Source organism: Perca fluviatilis, chromosome 1, assembly GCF_010015445.1.
Source record: "Perca fluviatilis chromosome 1, GENO_Pfluv_1.0, whole genome shotgun sequence".
Taxonomy (NCBI): domain Eukaryota; kingdom Metazoa; phylum Chordata; class Actinopteri; order Perciformes; family Percidae; genus Perca; species Perca fluviatilis.
The window spans coordinates 24,789,596-24,806,818 of NC_053112.1; the positions used below are offsets into that span (position 1 = coordinate 24,789,596).

At 40.6% G+C, this 17,223-nt stretch overlaps 1 protein-coding gene across 2 annotated transcripts; it reads right to left on the bottom strand.

Moving 5' to 3' along the window:
* Positions 1 to 402: 402 nt before the first annotated feature.
* Positions 403 to 16,092, bottom strand: slc34a2a (solute carrier family 34 member 2a). Of its 2 annotated transcripts, XM_039815613.1 has the most exons (14): positions 15,798 to 16,092; positions 15,569 to 15,693; positions 14,224 to 14,287; positions 13,995 to 14,105; positions 10,695 to 10,823; positions 10,032 to 10,175; positions 9,701 to 9,812; positions 9,111 to 9,303; positions 7,790 to 7,885; positions 7,581 to 7,701; positions 3,994 to 4,161; positions 3,780 to 3,896; positions 3,327 to 3,451; positions 403 to 2,789 (listed from the first exon to the last, which is right to left on the bottom strand). In XM_039815613.1, the coding sequence occupies exons 2-14, from the start codon at positions 15,590 to 15,592 to the stop codon at positions 2,232 to 2,234; spliced, it is 1,962 nt and encodes a 653-aa protein (XP_039671547.1). In that variant the 5' UTR covers positions 15,593 to 15,693; positions 15,798 to 16,092; the 3' UTR covers positions 403 to 2,231. The 2 variants fall into 2 exon arrangements, with proteins under 2 accessions (XP_039671547.1, XP_039672305.1); XM_039816371.1 differs by having other exon boundaries at positions 14,266 to 14,287; positions 15,569 to 16,092.
* Between the last annotated feature and the right edge of the window lie 1,131 nt (positions 16,093 to 17,223).

A 17,223-nucleotide genomic window follows, 5' to 3' on the forward strand; every position in this document is an offset into this window, starting at 1 on the left:
ACAAACTAGAGGTTGGGAACAACTGGTTTATTATAATATAATAATGCATAGTGTTTTATTTCAAATCTTAATCTGAAAAGTAATTAGGCCTATAGCTGTGAAATAAATGTAGTGTACAGTATTAAACTATAGCAATATAGTAGCATCAAAGCTAAAAGATAACCCATCATGAGTATTTTTTTTATAATTGCTATGGCCAGCGGACAAACCAACAAGTTCTCCAAACCATACAATGTAGGTTGTTAATTCCTACCCTCTTATGAGACCCAGGAGCATTTCATAAATTAGCGCCCCTAGCGGTGACAGGATGTAAATGTAAATGTAAATATTATGGATGTATGACAAAGATATGAGGTAAATATGTGTCATAATTGCTGCTTGAACAAACGATTATGGTGGCCGTTTTCAGATTTCATATCTACATTTAATCCCTTGAGTAAATGTACATATTTACTTTAAGTAAGTGTCAGTTGACCATGTGGAAAGTGTCCTGTGGAGGTTTGTGCACTTTGGCACAGTTGTGTGCCCTCGTTATTGACATATTGATAATCCATCTCATGCTGTTTGCACAAGGTTTACTGACATGTGACATAGCAGTCGGCACAACAGTTTCCTGGACACTGGTTGTGTTTCGCCCAGACACTTAAAAAAGAAAAAAGCTCACAAATGCAACAGAACAGTCATAAACAAGTAACAGCAAACTACCTGACTTTCTGTAAGACAGCCATTACAAAAATAGTAAATGATTAATAACACTTATAATAGTAATAATGATGTTGATAAAGTTTATGACACTTTGAGATACGGAGCATGTTTGTTACTCTGAACTGTACTCTCAACTCTTTTCCTCCCTTTTACCATAATTGTTCATTCCCAAAATGCCTTACTCAGAGAAGTCTTCAGATAACACTGATAGTAGAGCAATTCATCTCTTATCATACCCATTATATAGGGTCAGATGTAATCTGGGAACATTAAAAATGATGAGTCTAGTGGTTTCTGCCAGGTCAGTAGAAAAAAAACCTTTCAATTAAGTATAACTTTTATCTTTTATTTTTAAATAGGTATTATGGAGAATCAATATACAACTCAGCATTAAAAGTTCAAAACATTTAGTTAGATGCACATCTAATTTTTAAAATACATATTCCTTGAATACAATTATCCGTCAATTACAAAATAATTTTTACACCTTAAAACGATGTGATAAGGATCTCAATGTGTCTTTATACACAGTAAAAACAAGATTTTTTTCTTTTGTAAATAAAAAAAGATTCAACCTCATTTTTTCAAGTCTGTGGTTTTGTGCAGATATGATCCTGACTGACTGTAGGCTACTGTATGTTTGTGCACAAAGCCCATGGCATCCTCAAGAGTTTTCACATTTAAACAATTGCCTATAAACTTTGCATTGCTGTGCTCTTTCAATAACTGTTTGCTTTGTTTGTATTGACTTTGTTCAACAACATACACCTTATTTGTATTTCATCAATTCAGTTATCGCATTATAAGATAAAAACCCAATAACTATATTTGAAAATTTTTAAATTGTGATTTATTCTGTTGAGCTAAAGTTGGAAACTCAAATACTATATTAGTCTGGTGATATTTTATATTTTAATATTGTCCACAAATCCCCTGATTATTTATTATATAACACCCTCCTGCTCCCGGAAATGCTCACTAGAATTGTATTACTCCACAGCTGAAAATAGTCCACAATAAATGCACTATTTCCTTCTGTTTAAGTATTGATTGTTATAAACTACAGTGCCCAGCTGCTTTAGGAAATTATTTTGCCTTTTTAAAAATTAAACTAGATATTTGTGAGCCGTTTTTAACATTGCTTGAAGCTGAAAGCCACAGACTGGGTATGGAAAGTCATAAAGTATTGAGGCAAGTCATAGAGTATTGAGAGATGACTAATGAATTGTGGGATTTGTTGAATATAACAAACAAAACAAAAATGAATATTGCAAGCCTTATCCTTTAAAGGCCACCTCAGTTAACACCATGCAGCTGAAAGACCAACACTTTCCTACATGTGCATTTTGTTGATACGCAGACAGTTTTAATTCTATATAGCCATTTCCCATCTTACACTAAAGTAATAGCATAAATATTACAAACATTTAAGAGTTTTGCCTAAATGTGTTTTGTCCTTGTGCATGACCAATGCATGTCTTTGCATCATACACAAATAGTCACACACCTAATATGTATACAAAATCTCAAAGCTTGGTCATCTTCAGAATCTTTAGCTCTAAATTGATCTCATTTTCCACCTCCTTCTCTGCACTCATTGCAGGGTTATCATACACCTCTGTGTTGTTATTTCCCACTGGTTCTTTATCGCTGGGTTCTTGATCATCAGCAGAAATTTGGCAGCATTTGCAGCAGCAACAGCATTTGGTGGTAATCACACCAACCACTTTGTCCCAGGGAGCCAGGGAGTGGGCCCACAGCGGGAGGAAGTCCCAGGATCGCAGTGCTGCAGGCAGACACCCAGGTTTCCATTTCTGCAGTGTGTTGATCACTATGATGATGATCAATATGACAACGAGAGGTGCACCCACGCCTACCAGTACCTGCCAGCCGGCCAGTGACAGGCTGAAGATGAAGAGCGGTAAAACGAAGAAGAAAAAGATTATGTAGATGGCAGCAAACCAGCGGTAAGAGGCGGTGATGTTCCCCAGGCTTTTCGCCAGCCGGATAGGGACGCGGGTGAAGGGGATTGGATACCACAGAATAATGCCAGAGATGTTGAACAGGAAGTGCACAAGGGCAATCTGGAAACAACATCAACAAACTTTATTGATATGCTTCAGTCATTATTTTTCTCCTTATAAACTATTTAAAAAAAAATCTCTATTACACACTTTTTTATTTAATAAAACATTTTGGTAACACTTTTTTTACAAGTCTGTAATTTCCTAATAATTTCCTTTAAAGAATTAAAGAATTTAAAGAATAACTATGTAATATGTAGGCATATGCTATGCTATATTTGGTACTAGATAATTATAGGTAAAATAGAAACAGTATTTAATTGATACACATCCAACTATTTATTAATTTAATTCATTTTCAGGCCACCTGAAGATGTACAAAAAGGTATATCTTCCAAGAGCTCAACATTTTCAAATACATTTCCTAAGGGCAAATATGTTTAGAATGATATTTACAAAATTATAAATTAGGAAAAGAACAGGCTTCCTCCCCCTAATAGTTCTCATATCCCGACAATGAAATTCATATGACACCTTAAAAAGTCCATCTGGTCATTCTACATGTGTGCAAGTTTTTTTTTTTTTTTAATTACTGACCTGTAGAGCATTAGCCAGTGTGTCTCCAGGACTCGCCATAGCTGCCAGGATGGCTGTGGTGGTTGTGCCAATATTTGAACCCAGAGACAACGGGTATGCTCTTTCTATGCTGATGACACCAATACCTATTCAAACAAATGAGACGTTTACCATCACTACCATCACTTCCTTCCTGTTTTACCAGGAAATTAGTTGCATTTATCAGCTTTAAAAAAAAAAAAAAGCAAGTAAAGTGTGTGTGCTCCCTAGATCCCTCTCCGTTGTTTTCAACCTATCATTGTTAAAGAGACAGTGTCTGTTTGTGTTTGTGTTTTACTGCCTAACATGTCACAGAGAGACAATAATAAGATAAAGAAACTTTAAGAAAAGCAGGTTTTCGGTACAAAATGGTGCATAGATTTTTAAAATGAATGAAATGGATGGATAGAAGGATGGATGAATGATTGACCTCACCAACAAGTGGAGTAATAGCAGAAGTGAAAACCGAACTGCTCTGCACAATGAAGGTCATTCCAGCTCCAACTAAAATGGCAATGTAACCTGTGACCCAGCCAAATGGAAAAGGGAAATCTGCACACACAAACAAGACATACAACATTTGTGTACTAACCAACGCAATCACATTGAATTCATTGCACTTGAGTATACAGTGTGCAGTGCTGCTCACCAGTGTTAAGGATCTTCTTGATGACTGCAGCCACCTGTCCCTTCAGCATGGAGTTGAGCAGCTTGACGATCAGGATCAGGCAGGAGCAGAGCACCAGCAAAGAAAGAGCCAGCAGGATCAGACCCACTGCCAGGTCAGGCAGATTCACATTAACAAAGAGATGCTTACCTGTGGACACAAACACACACACACACACACACACACACATTAAAGTTCTGCAGAAATGACACAATATGGATACATATTGTTTCTACAATTTCTGGCCACATGGGTGCAGAAGATCTCCACAACAACTTTAAAAACACACATTCAATATAGTATCACTTACTAAAGTTGTTCTATTTCGTATAAGCTTCGCCCTCTAAGAGCTGTCGCTATTGGGTTAATCCTTTCGCGCATGCACAGTCGTGAAGATTTATTTCGTGCCCTTGTGCCCTGCACGGGGCCTCTATTACGTCCGCAGTTACTATATATCACAGTTGCGCGACCGTAGAACTGCTCCCTATTTTTCTTCAGCAACAAGCAGTTTGAAGACTTTGAAGAACAGCAGCCGAGTAGCACTCCCCTCTCCCAGGAGATAGAAGGCATTCCCGCCACGGCGGCAGAGCTTGGCCTCCATTCCGCTTCCGACGGCCCCTTTTTCGGCCGACGGAAGCCCACACCGCCATCTCCCCGAAACCAGGTCCATGCTCGCTTCACTGATTGCGCGTACCGCCTAGGTGACCGCAGCGCTGAACAATACCGCTATGCTAGCATGACCGCTAGCTATGCTGTCTCTGCCATGACCGCTAAGCTTTGGCTGTTCCTCGCTAAGGCTGGGGAAGTCATGTAGGTAGTGGAGGGGATGCGGTAACACACCTCCTAGAGAGCAGCGCGTCAGACACAGCGGCGACACCGTGATGTTGGCTCAAGGAGACGGCGCCCCGCGGGTCTGCAAGCCCCAGCTCCAGTTCCACCTATCGGCGGCGCAGCCATGAGGCCAGACGGGCAGTACCTACCTGGTCCGCCATTAGCGGACCGGCGAGTGGCGAGTGGAAATTGATGAACATCATATTTATAATCAATGGCTCAATTCAAACGGGATAAAAAAATAATTATTATCTCTCCATTGACTCTCGTTCATATTTTTTTGAAAGATAGGTCCCATTGGCCGGAAGTAGAAGGGCGTGACTTCGACTCTCTGTTCCTGTTACTTTGTCACACCGGAAAAGACGGGCGGATTGAGACCCTTCTCGACCTGCCTCAATTCAACCGGTGTATTATGAAGCCCCCCATTCCACATGCTGACGATCGGACACGTGTTGGAATGTGTGTGATACCACGAACGGTTCACTTCTGTGGATCTGAGAGAGGCGTACTTCCACATCTCTATTGTCCCCAAAACACAGGAAATTCCTGCGCTATTCCTTCCAGGGAGATCTTTTCCTGTACAACTGGCTGCCATTCGACTACTCATTAGCCCAGCAACAACATAAAGTAACTGTTCAAGGGGTGGCTTATATCAGCCAGGACTGACTGGGCCATCTTCGGGGTCTTTGTCTCATATAGCGATTTTAAGTCAGTCAGAGAGTTGTGGGAATTTTTGCCATACACTTTAGTTATGTATTGCAGCCTGTTTTTGTTTTTAAGAGTGAGCCAAACCAGCCAAACCAGCTCACGAAGGCAAAAGAAAGAATAGTTTCAATAAAACAACAATAAAACATCCTCATAAAGGTCTTATCGACATTAAAATTGCGAAGTTTCCGATAAAAAAACATGCGTTGGTGTGATTTTTTACAGACAGCGTCAACTTGAGGCTCAAAGGTGAGTTTGTCGTTAATAAGGGTGGGAGAGAGGGTGGGGTGATTCTTCCTAAAGTCGATCACCATTTCTTTAGTTTTTGCCGCGTTAATGTTCATAAAAGATGACTTGCACCACTCTGTAAAATCATTTAAGGTAGTGCCATACTCAGGGTCGTTGTGCGTCAGCAGCGACACTGTTACCGAGTCGTCAGCGAACTTAATGATGGCTTTGGTATGCCATCCTCCACATGAGGAAGATTCAGAGATGGTTCTGTCGAATGCTGGGGAGGCATGTGCGAATCACAGGTGGTGAGAGTGGGAGGGAGATGGCCAGTTTTTCCCCTTCCCCACATAAACTGCCTGGAGCTGTCCACGGTGCTGAAAGTGTTAAAGCACTTCACCCAAGTGGTAGCAGGGAGACAACTGTGACAACTTTTTCTTTCAGAGCGGTCTACATCCCGGGGCAACCGGGCGGCAGACATAATGTTGAGGGGGAGGGGGCTCACAATGAGTGGAAATTGAATCCCACTATTGTTCAGATGCTGTGGAGCAGGTTCAGGAGAGCGACAGTGGGTCTGTTTGCCTCACGCCTTTTCCCACCAACCTTGGCCCAGAACCCTCCTATACACCTTCCCCCCAGTCCCTCTGATTCCTCGCCTCCTGGCTCGCATCCAGTAGGAGAACATGTTGGCCATTCTGGTGGCACTGGAGCGCACAAACGCATCCTGATTCCTGACTCTGGTTCAACTACTGCTGGGGTCCCCTTGGCAACTGCCGTGGCACAGGGACATCCACGGCCATTTTTAGGGGGATGGCGGTGGCTGACATCTGCGCAGCAGCCTCCTGGGCATCCCCGTGCCCATTTATCTGCTTTTATCTGCGCGATATGTCCGAGTCCTCCATGACTCACTCGGTCCGATCCACAATCAACGGAAAATGAGGCGCTGTTGATGTGTTTTTGCTGCTGTCCCCATCCCTCCTGCACTTGGGTGGCTGTGAGGAATGCGAATGTTCTGCAGTTATTAGTCATGATCAGACATGGGCCTTACAATCAGTATTAGGCCAATGCATAATCATGACAGGTTTTTATCAAAATAATATATTATTTGATACATTAAACTGGTGCAGTGCGAATAGGAAGAGCAATTAGTCTATGTTCTGCTTGTGGACCTTGTGTCGCAGGTGGCATTGACTACATCAGCTTCGCCCTTGACCCAATAGCGACAGCTCTTAGAGGGCGAAGCCTATATGAAATAGAACAATAGTTACGTATTGTAACTCCAGATTCTATGCGTATAGGCATAGCCCTCTAATATTCAGGCCTCCTGCTTCACCAACCTTGGCTGAAGAAAAATGATGATGTTTGGAGCAGTTCTTTGGTGATATACAGTAACTGGAGATGTAATAGAGACCCCATGCCGGGCACAAGGGCGCGAAAGAAATCTTCACGACTGCGCAATGCGCGAAGGGATTAACCCAAAGCTCTTAGAGGGCTATGCTTATACTCATAGAATCTGGAGTTACAATACGTAACTATAGTTATGGTTGATGTTTTTCTAAACTCACTTTTTTGTTTTGCTAAAACCAGCTGTCTTTTGCTGTTGGAAATGGGGTCAATACATGTGCAACATTTAACTAAAACAAACTAAAACGCTCAAGGGGGATGTTACCGTAACTGCTCAGTTAGATAAAACACTTTTGCCATGCCATGTGAAATGAGGCCATGTATATTATGGTGAGATTTACTTAATGTACAGATTACGGTTCTTGCATTCACAAAAAAGTATAAATATTGTGAAAACTTACATCTCTGGACATTGTACGTTTCAGAAATGTTCTTCAGTGTGAAGGTGTAGTTGCCATCGAACCAGCAGAGAGATGGAGATGTGCAGTTCTCTGGACCAGGAACTGTGACGTTCATTAAGGTCTGAAACAGTGGCAGTTTGACAATAAAGATTTTAATTTTCTGGATGTTTTCAAATATTTGATACGTAGCTGACATGTTTTGTTCTTACTGAGTTGGTGAAGGTTTGGCACCATTTCTTGATGAGACTCTTATTCCTGGCTTCTGGGTCTCCTGTGGCAATCCCACTAATGACAGACTGATCCAACTAAGTTGGAGGGAAAGAGAACCACATCAAAGATAATATTGTTATATAATGGCATCTATCTCTCTGATACTCATGGTGATTTCTTTGGTGAGAGTAAAAACAACACAATTCCAAACAAACAGGTTTAATACTGCTTCATGGTTCACATTTCTACCAATGTATTGTTTAAGCTAAAGCTACTGTGGAAGTTCAGCAGTGGCCCATATAGATAACACTAACAATTTCACAGTAGCTTCTGTATCAGCCCAACTACCGTTACAGTATGTTCACCATCTGTCTTGAGCTCAGGGACAAACTAAAGAGCGTAACAGTTTACAATCAGTTAACCACACAGTTAGTGCTGCTAAAAGACACCTAACTACACAGAGGTGGTCCTTTCATACACATGCTGGTGATGAATCGATTGACATTCATTGTTGGTGACAGGTTCAACAGACTTAACCCTAAATCTAAATGACTACTGGCATAGCCAAAATAGTTGTACTTGCTGGACATTAGTTTCTCAAACCCCAGCTTTCATTTTGTCTTTGATCCAATGCAATGTTTTCTTCCACCAACGAATGGCTAAAATGGGTCTAACAGTAATTTCTTTACAGATGGGTAAAATGTGCATTTAACACAGCAATGCATGAAGCAGTTCTTCTACATTGTGTTAATTTAGAATGTTGTTCTGATCTTTTGCAAAAACCTATATATAATATGATTTGCATCTTGCATCTTTAATCTGCAAGTGAAAGGTTAGATGTTTGATCTGGGCATTAGAGAATATCTATCCAGATTTTGCCAAATTACCACCCATTGAAATTCACTCTGGATTGTAGTGTGTCAGCTAAATTTCTAAATTATTATGGTGTGAAAGTCTCATCAAATTATGTCAGAGGTGCCCTGTGGAGTTTTCCTATAAGCAAACAAAAGTAATTTCCTTCCTCATAAAACAACTGCAAAGCTTTTTTTCATATCATATATTATTAGCCATCTAATTGCTAGCAGTTCTTCCTCCCTGCCTTTGATGACGCATTGCTGTGTTTCTTGACACATTACCACCACCAACTATAATAATGTGATATATATATATATAATCAGTATATAATCAAATAGAACATTGCTCCGTAGAGCTGCTAGAGCTCAAAAACTCCACAGGGTAGCTAAAATGTCCGAATAACAAACATTTTCTTCATATTTGATCAATAAAGTAAAAGTAACATAACCAGAAATAAAATCTTACCTGTATAATTGACTCAGTGAGAATATCAGTGATCACATTTAACAGGTCCGGGGCCTCTCCACTCTCAATTTTGAAAGAGTCAATGATGAGCTTGGTGACCACGTACAAATAACCAGTGGCGACCTCCAGAGGCAGCAGCACCAGCACAGAGAGCCAGTTGAAGAAGTCGTGAACAGTGGCCCCTGCAAAAGCCCTGGGTACATTGTGAGAGGACGTTATGCAAAGTAAAATGACCTTTGATGGGAGCTACATATTATTGCTGTCCTGGAATAAGTAATCTAGTCAGTAAGCAGGTTAACTATTTATATAGTAATAGCAATTTACACATTTAGTGATTTTGTTATTTTTCAGAGAAACGTGAGTGGAATGAATGTTTAATATAGAGTATTTGTCATTTTTAGATAAAGGAAAGGATTGTATTGTGTATATTAGACTGAAGATGTAATGGGTTGTAAATGTGTGTTTTCTTAGCTCATCAAAAGCTGGCATTTTGGATATGCTGTACATGTTTTCCACAGACTGCAATTAAAGTTGTGTTACTTAAAGAAAGGAAGTCAGAGGAAGCAATCCATCAAATAAAAAATGATTACCTGCGAAAGGTGCTGCGGTCACCAGCCTGCGTCATGGCGACTAGTGTGTTGGTGACAGAGGTGCCGATGTTGGTGCCCATGATGATAGGAACAGCCAGCTGGACCGTTAGCACTGCCACAGCAAAACAGGTCATCTTTATTATCAGTTGTCCTCCACACCTCCAACATCAATATCATTCATGCATTCTGTGCATGGAGGTTTATCTGTGTGTGTGTGTGTGTGTGTGTGTGTGTGTGTGTGTGTGTGTGTGTGTGTGTGTGTGTGTGTGTGTGTGTGTGTGTGTGTGTGTGTGTGTGTGTGTGTCCAGAATGTGTGAATGCTCATACTCACATCCAGAGGACACCATGCTGACAACTATGGAGGAGGAAGTGGATGAGCTCTGGACCAGCAGAGTGACCAGAACACCAATGACCAGACCAGCCAGAGGGTTGGACAGAACTGTGTTGTCCTGAAAGATGTCACCTGCTGCTTTACCTGGGCAAGGTGAGCAGAATGTGCATATTCAAAAAAATGTTTTTCCCCCTTCAAACAAGTATTTGTGGAGAGTGATAGAATATAAATAATGGTACCACTGTGCTTTTTTATGTGTAGTGTAAGACAAAGCAGCTGCATATTAATACTGTTATAGGCATTTACATTAGAAAAATCACATTCATGAATAATACAATGAATGATGGCTAAATTCAATTTAGCTGCTTCAGTGTCAGGGTCCTGGTATGGTGGATGTTGGCTCACTGTCAAACTGACATGACTTACTGGGACATTTGAATAGAACAAAATAAAAGCCTATGGCGTTATATTAGTTCCAAATGTCGAGAGCTCATTTGGCACTAATATAACGCCATAAAAGCCATTGTTAATGTTATTTAAAAACTACCTTTCCTCTTATGACAAGACAAATGCCTGTTGTAAAAAAGGCCATTAGCATGCATGTGAGTTTATGGGTCATTATTACACCTGGACGTGGCTTCAGACAAGTGTTACTGTGTTTACCTCCAACAAGCTGGAAAGCGGAGCTGAGGATGTCGAGAGAGCAGATGAACATGTAGAGGAAACCCAGCAGCAGGATGAACTTCCCCACCGACACCAACACTCTCAACACTTTCCCCTTGGTATCCAGAGCTGGAATAGAGACAAGACATGAATGGGATTAAACAGAATAAAAAAGGGAAAAGATTACTTTCTTTAAAGAATTATCCAGTGTTTCCTTTAGGGGCCTTTTTCACAGCAGACATTTTCATTTGTCAAAGCAGGAAAAACACAGAACAGTTTATGATTAATACCATAAACAATGTCTCTGTTATTACGCACATTAATCAGTGAGCCAGCATGAAAAGTAGACCCTGGAACTGGTAAAGCTGTTGTTTTTCTGCTATGACATATCAAAATATCTGCTGTGAAAAAAGCCTATTTCACAGCCCGCAGATTTGAGAGTCAAAGGAAACATTCTCTGCCTACAGTATGTTGGCACATACTCAGCTGGCTGTCTGGCAATTGTCTTTATCACATCCATTACTATTTATAACCTCAATGCTTTCTAAATAACCAGATCAATTACACTGATTTGTTGTCCATCTAATGAAACAATGATGTCTTGGGAGTTAAGCAAACTGGAGTGCTTTTGAAAAGTATTAACTGCGTTTGGAAGTTTAGATGTTTTATTGTTAAACAACATCAAAATTAGATTAGATTAAATGTGGCTTTTTAAATACTCTTTAATGTCAAAGGGAAAACTTAAATCTACAAAGTTATCTGAATTAAAGCTTTGGTAGGCAATTTATCTTTGGTGGCGTTAGGCAAAGATTCCATAATAACTCTCTCACTCTTTATGGCCGGCTACCGGTACCTTCTGCTTTCTTTGTGTTGGCATTTTAAACTCCGGTGGTTTTATGAGGACTATGGTTAACTGCGCCTCAGATCTCTGCAGGGTAAATCCAGACATCTGTCGAATCTGAGTTTTCTGTTGCACGACTAAAACAACCTTTGAAGATACACATGTTCCACCAAAACAAGTTCCTTCCCGAGGCTATTTTGCAGAAGCACCAAGGCTCCGTGTGGTGCCAAGACGATTGTGATTGGTTGAAAGACATGCCAATAAACCAGAGCACGTTTTTCTCCCATACCAGGAATTCTGTGTGGACTAGCCAGACCCTCCTCCGCAGCGCTGTGAAGGAAGGTCTGGCAATGCGAGACTATAATTTAAGTGATCTGAGAGAAAACTAGACTTCTGCATCTCTTATTGACTCTGTTTTCAGGCTGTAGATAATTTAGCCCGTGATGGGAGACTTTTGTACAGTTGCCGACAGGGGCAAACGCACTGCATCTTAATGGAACACATGCAAATAGACAAAACACAAGCAAATTAAGAAAACATCTTCATTAATTTGACAACACATGCGCATCATTTAGTAAACGCGCTGCAAATACACACAACACAACCACATACACAAACGCGCTGCAAATACAGAAATGGAGCAAAAAGAAAAACAGACAAACTCCAAAAACAGAAACGATGCATAAAGAAAAGCACACAATCCACGAAAACAAACGCAAGAAAAAACCCTGCTGCATCCAGATTATACAACGGAAGTTCTCCAGGCCTCTAGGGGGAATAGCTTGATTTTCAACCCTTCTGAGAGAGAGACAGAGAGAGAGAGAGAGGGGTTAGTTTATTAGCTCAGGTCACAGGTGATACTTAATCAGCAGAGACGTGTCTGTAAACTCGTGGTAATAAAAAGGCAGAGCGCTCTCTCCCCGTGGGGTCGAAAATCAAACTGACTTGGCTCTGACTTTTTTTTGTTGCACTTGTTTCTGTTTTTTGGGTTGTGTGCTTTACTTTTTGCATTTTTTCTGTATTTGCAGCACGTTTGTGTATTTGGTTGTGTTGTGTGTATTTGCAACGCGTTTACTAAATGATGCGCATGTGTTGTCAAATTTATGAAGATGTTTAATTAAAGGTCCAATGACATGGTGATCTTTGGATGCTTTTATATAGGCCTTAGTGGTCCCCTAATACTGTATCTGAAGTCTCTTTCCCGAAATTCAGCCTTGGTGCAGAATTACAGCCACTAGAGCCAGTCCCACAATGAGCTTTCCTTAGGATGTGCCATTTCTTTGTCTGTAGCTATTGAGGAGGAGAGAGGGATGGGCAAGGTGGAGGGTGGGGGTGTGGCCTTGACCAACTGCCATTTTGCTCATTTGAAAGCCATGATGTCTCTCTCTCATGGGTTGGCCAAATTCTCTGGGTGGGCAAAGCAGAGAAAGGGGAGGTAACCTTGCTCCTTATGACCGCATAACAAGCAAGATTCCAGATCGGCCCATCTGAGCTTCCATTTTCTCAAAGGCAGAGCAGGATACCCAGGGCTCGGTTTACACCTATCACCATTTCAAGCCAATTGGGGACCATAGGCAGGCTGGGGGAACTCATATTAATGTTAAAAAAAACCTCATAAAGTGAAATTTTCATGCCATGGGACCTTTAAGTTGCAGTGCGTTTGCCCCTGTTGGCCACCGTACTTTTGCCAATCACAGGTCATTTCAGAGAGAGATAGAGTGTTCCTATTGGTTGTCTGTGTGACAGAAAGGAGAGCGAGAGAGCTGCAGGAAGACGTCTCATTTTGCTTCAAATTCTGGCATATAAAATACATGTTTGCATAGGTATGCAATTCTGCAAAAAAAAAAATCAATTAAATCTACTATGTCTTGCTGTTTTTAGATGTTAAAAAATTTAAACTTCCAATGGGGGTGAATACTTTATAGGCACGGTAAGAAGGAATTACTCCATACTTGTTATACTATATATACTGTGAATGTATTAATATGTACAGCTATGCACTTGTTTATTTGACTGCACAAAAACAGTTGACTTGAAAGATACTGTGTGGTAATGTTACATAACAATGTTATGTGGGACACTTTATTACATGTCATTTAGCTGACACTTTTATCCAAAGGGACTTACAATTGCTATATATAGGTCAGAGGTCACACGCCTCTGGAGCAACTGGGGTTAAGTGTCTTGCTCAGGGACACATTGGTGAATGTATTGCAGCGGGTATCGAACCCAGGTCTCCCACACCAAAGGCATGTGTCATATCCACTGTGCCATCACCACTCCTACCGTGCTGTGGCACATCTACAGTAGCATATATGTTATCCATAAGTAGGCATGTAAATGTATTACTTACTGACCATGTATATCCAATCAGATGTACACACATTTTCCTTTAAAAATACAAGGATATGACAACACTGTACTTGTCCTAGTAATAATGTTGCATTACAAGTCTTCACCTGACCATGGGACCCCTGTGTCCTTCAGCTCTGGCATGTCCCATGGGTCTGCAGCCTCCTGCTCCTCCTCAATCGGAGTCACAGTCCAGTGTGCGTGGCTCGCTTTGTCCTCTAAGACAGACAAAATCCCTGAATACATTTACTGTCCTTTTTTGTACAACTATATACATTGCATGTAACTGTGTTTATCAATACCCTTCTGTTGCATTTCATAGGCTACGAAAAATACCTTTGCTCTTTTTTCCATGGCTATCATTGTGGTCTTCCTTACCATTGATTTGAGCAGCCATTGGCTAAAAACAAAGAAAAAGGAAAACAGTATGTAAGGATTTAATTCCAAAATGCCATATATGTATTGTGAAAATGCTTCTTAAATTGTATTTGTCACCAAGAAAACCAAGAGATAGCAGTTAAATCAAATTTTAAATCAAAATGTTTGTCACATACATCATGATGGTGGTTGGCATCATATCATGTCATAACTTTGACAGAAATAAATTGTATTTAATCCCTTGTTAACTGTTGGTCAAGTCTGTCTAAGTATGTGCCACCAAAATCACCATTTCAGTTTGACTGTCAGGACATAAGGTTCAGAAATATCACACATAGGCATGCACGCACACACCCAAATGCACACGCACACGCACACGCACACACACACACACACACACACACACACACACACACACACACACACACACACACACACACACACACACACCAGGATATTGATCTTATCATCACATGGTCGAGCTGCAGTCAAATTCCATTCACAGTATGACACAGAAAGAAAGTTACCAGCTAAATCAATAATAAAAAAGTGTTACACTTTGACTGAGATATGTCTTGTTTGTTATTTTAATGTATTCATTAAATACTTTTACAATTATCCTATATATAAATGTAGTACTATTACATCATATTATTCTCTTTTCTGTATAATTTACTAAAGCCCTGTATTCTATACTTACTTATGTCTATAATAGTATTACTATATAATTAGTATTGAACATTAATTTGTTTCAGTGGTCCACAGGCAATCATTTCCAAGCTAAATCTTTCAGTAATGTGTTATGTTATCCAATAAAACAATTCCATATTAATATTAATACAATGTCTCTACCAGTCTTTCAATGGCCTTAAACCATTTTGTCACTTGAGTCTGGGCACACAGTCTGCTTACAAGCTCATCTATTTTCTACATTTGTAGAATATATACTTTAAGCATTAAAAATGACTTTTTACATCAAATACCATAGGCTACCTTTTAACCTTTTTTATGTTTCTATACTAGTAGTCCTGCTGGTTGCGGTCACCTATGTGTATGTTGATGGTGACATTTCCAGAATTCTCTTTGAATAAGTGTCTTGCTCAAAATGTCTTTGTGGCAATATTAAAAAGTAAAATTGGAGTGCTGTCCTCTTTAGTAAACAATGTTACAAATCTTACATGTTAGTACAGTGAAGTAAAAACAATGAAATTGGTAACTAACTAAACTAAATAAATAGTTAATATTCCAAAGTTTTCAGCAGTAATAAAGCATTCAGTTCAATAAAAGCCATGCTTGACCTTACCTGTGGCAGGTGTAGTGTGTCCATGCTTCCTGTGTCTGCGCTGAGCTCACCTGGGCTTCAGGTTTAGAAGTGCTTCATCCACGCAGGTGGAGTGAAAGGTTGGGGGAGGTGGGGGCGATGGGGTCCTTGGAGGGCAGAGGGGAGTGTGATGTGCAGTGTTCACATCACCAGGGACACTTCCGTCTCATAGATAAGATGAACACACCTTTCAAACCTTGATTAGTCTTACCTGACACTGTTGTAATCTCTGTAAATTGTGTCGCAATCCAACTCATATTGTTCCTGATAGTGATAGGTCTTGAGTTGGTGGTGTCTACCTGCACCTGCTGTTGTTAACCTGTATACATTTACTAAATACCTTACTGCCTGAGATTCATATAAGGTTCTTTGGTGTGTTTGTCTGTTTTGCAAATGTGTCCATTCATTCAAAATAGAAATTATCGCCTTAACAAAAGTACTTCACATGCCTCAGAGTGATAATAGCTCCAGCCGGTGGATCCATTGGAGAGGAGTAGTGAGATAGAATGGCTCCTGTGGCAAAGGTTTATCCCGCTAACAGATTGACCACATGGGGGTTGGGGGGTTGCCGGATGTGCACTACAGAGTTTGTCTATGTGGCTATGTTCTATTTTTGGCACACAATAAGAATCTATCGATTCTCTTAATACAGCTACCCATTGTTCAACATCAATGACCTGCTCCTGATGCATTGAATTTCCATGAAAGTTGTGACCTAACAATATTATGTGAGGTAACATCCTCTTCAACAACTTCTATCTCTTTTTTTCTCAGCGGTGCACACACTTCCTGTCACCACCACTGCACTTTTATATCTGAATGCACAAATGCCCTTTGGTAATTTGCACCCATGGCCCAAGATTACACACCAGAGGCGTACTTGATTGGCCCAAGTACCCATCTGGTTAGCTCAGTTCAGGTGACCCCATAGTGACCCAACTGATCGTCACAGGTGCCCCTCTCCAGCCCAATGCAGTTAATAAACCATGTGATCGGCCCTGATGATTAAACTGCTCCCCAGGTGCTGCTGTGATCAGCACAAGGCCCTGCCAGTCTGGTGTGACCTTAGGACTAAAATGAACCATAAGCCTCCTCTATCACGCACAACAGCACAGATCAGACACAAATGAGTTTTGCTCTGGCGCTTCCTAGCATGTTATGTTGCCAGTGGTCTATATCCTTGACGTTCCACTTCCGGGATTGAAATTCCGCCAGATGCATGCATTTTTAGTTTCCACCCGATTTCTTTGTGTTGGAATTTTAAACTGGATTTATGACTATGTTAACTCCTCCTCAGATCTCTGCATGGTAAATTAAAACAGCTAGCTAGACTATCTGTCCAATCTGAGTTTTCTCTCGCACAACTATCTTGCAGCTTTGCATGATGATTTTGATTGGTTTAAAGAAATGCCAGTAAACCAGAGCACGTTTTTCTCCCATCCCGGAATACAATGTTGACTAGCCAGACCCTCCTCCGATCGCAGCGTGTGAATGGTCTGGCAAAGCCAGACTTTGTTACCAGTAAAACTGAATGAATGATAACTGGGACAACAAAGGAAAAGAATACACCTCTATTTTTAGTTTCATCAATATCAATGTTAGCCTATTGATTCTTATCCAGTCACTCTTCTCCCCTC

What these genes read in the sequence shown, in the direction of transcription:
- slc34a2a (XM_039815613.1), bottom strand. Translation starts at nt 15,592, where the DNA reads ATGGACACACTACACCTGCCACAG. An exon ending in ACACACTACACCTGCCACAG is followed by an intron (nt 14,288 to 15,568) that starts GTAAGGTCAAGC and finishes CTTTGTTTTTAG; the next exon opens with CCAATGGCTGCTCAAATCAA. An exon ending in CACTGGCTAATGCTCTACAG is followed by an intron (nt 2,790 to 3,326) that starts GTCAGTAATTAA and finishes TGTTGTTTCCAG; the next exon opens with ATTGCCCTTGTGCACTTCCT.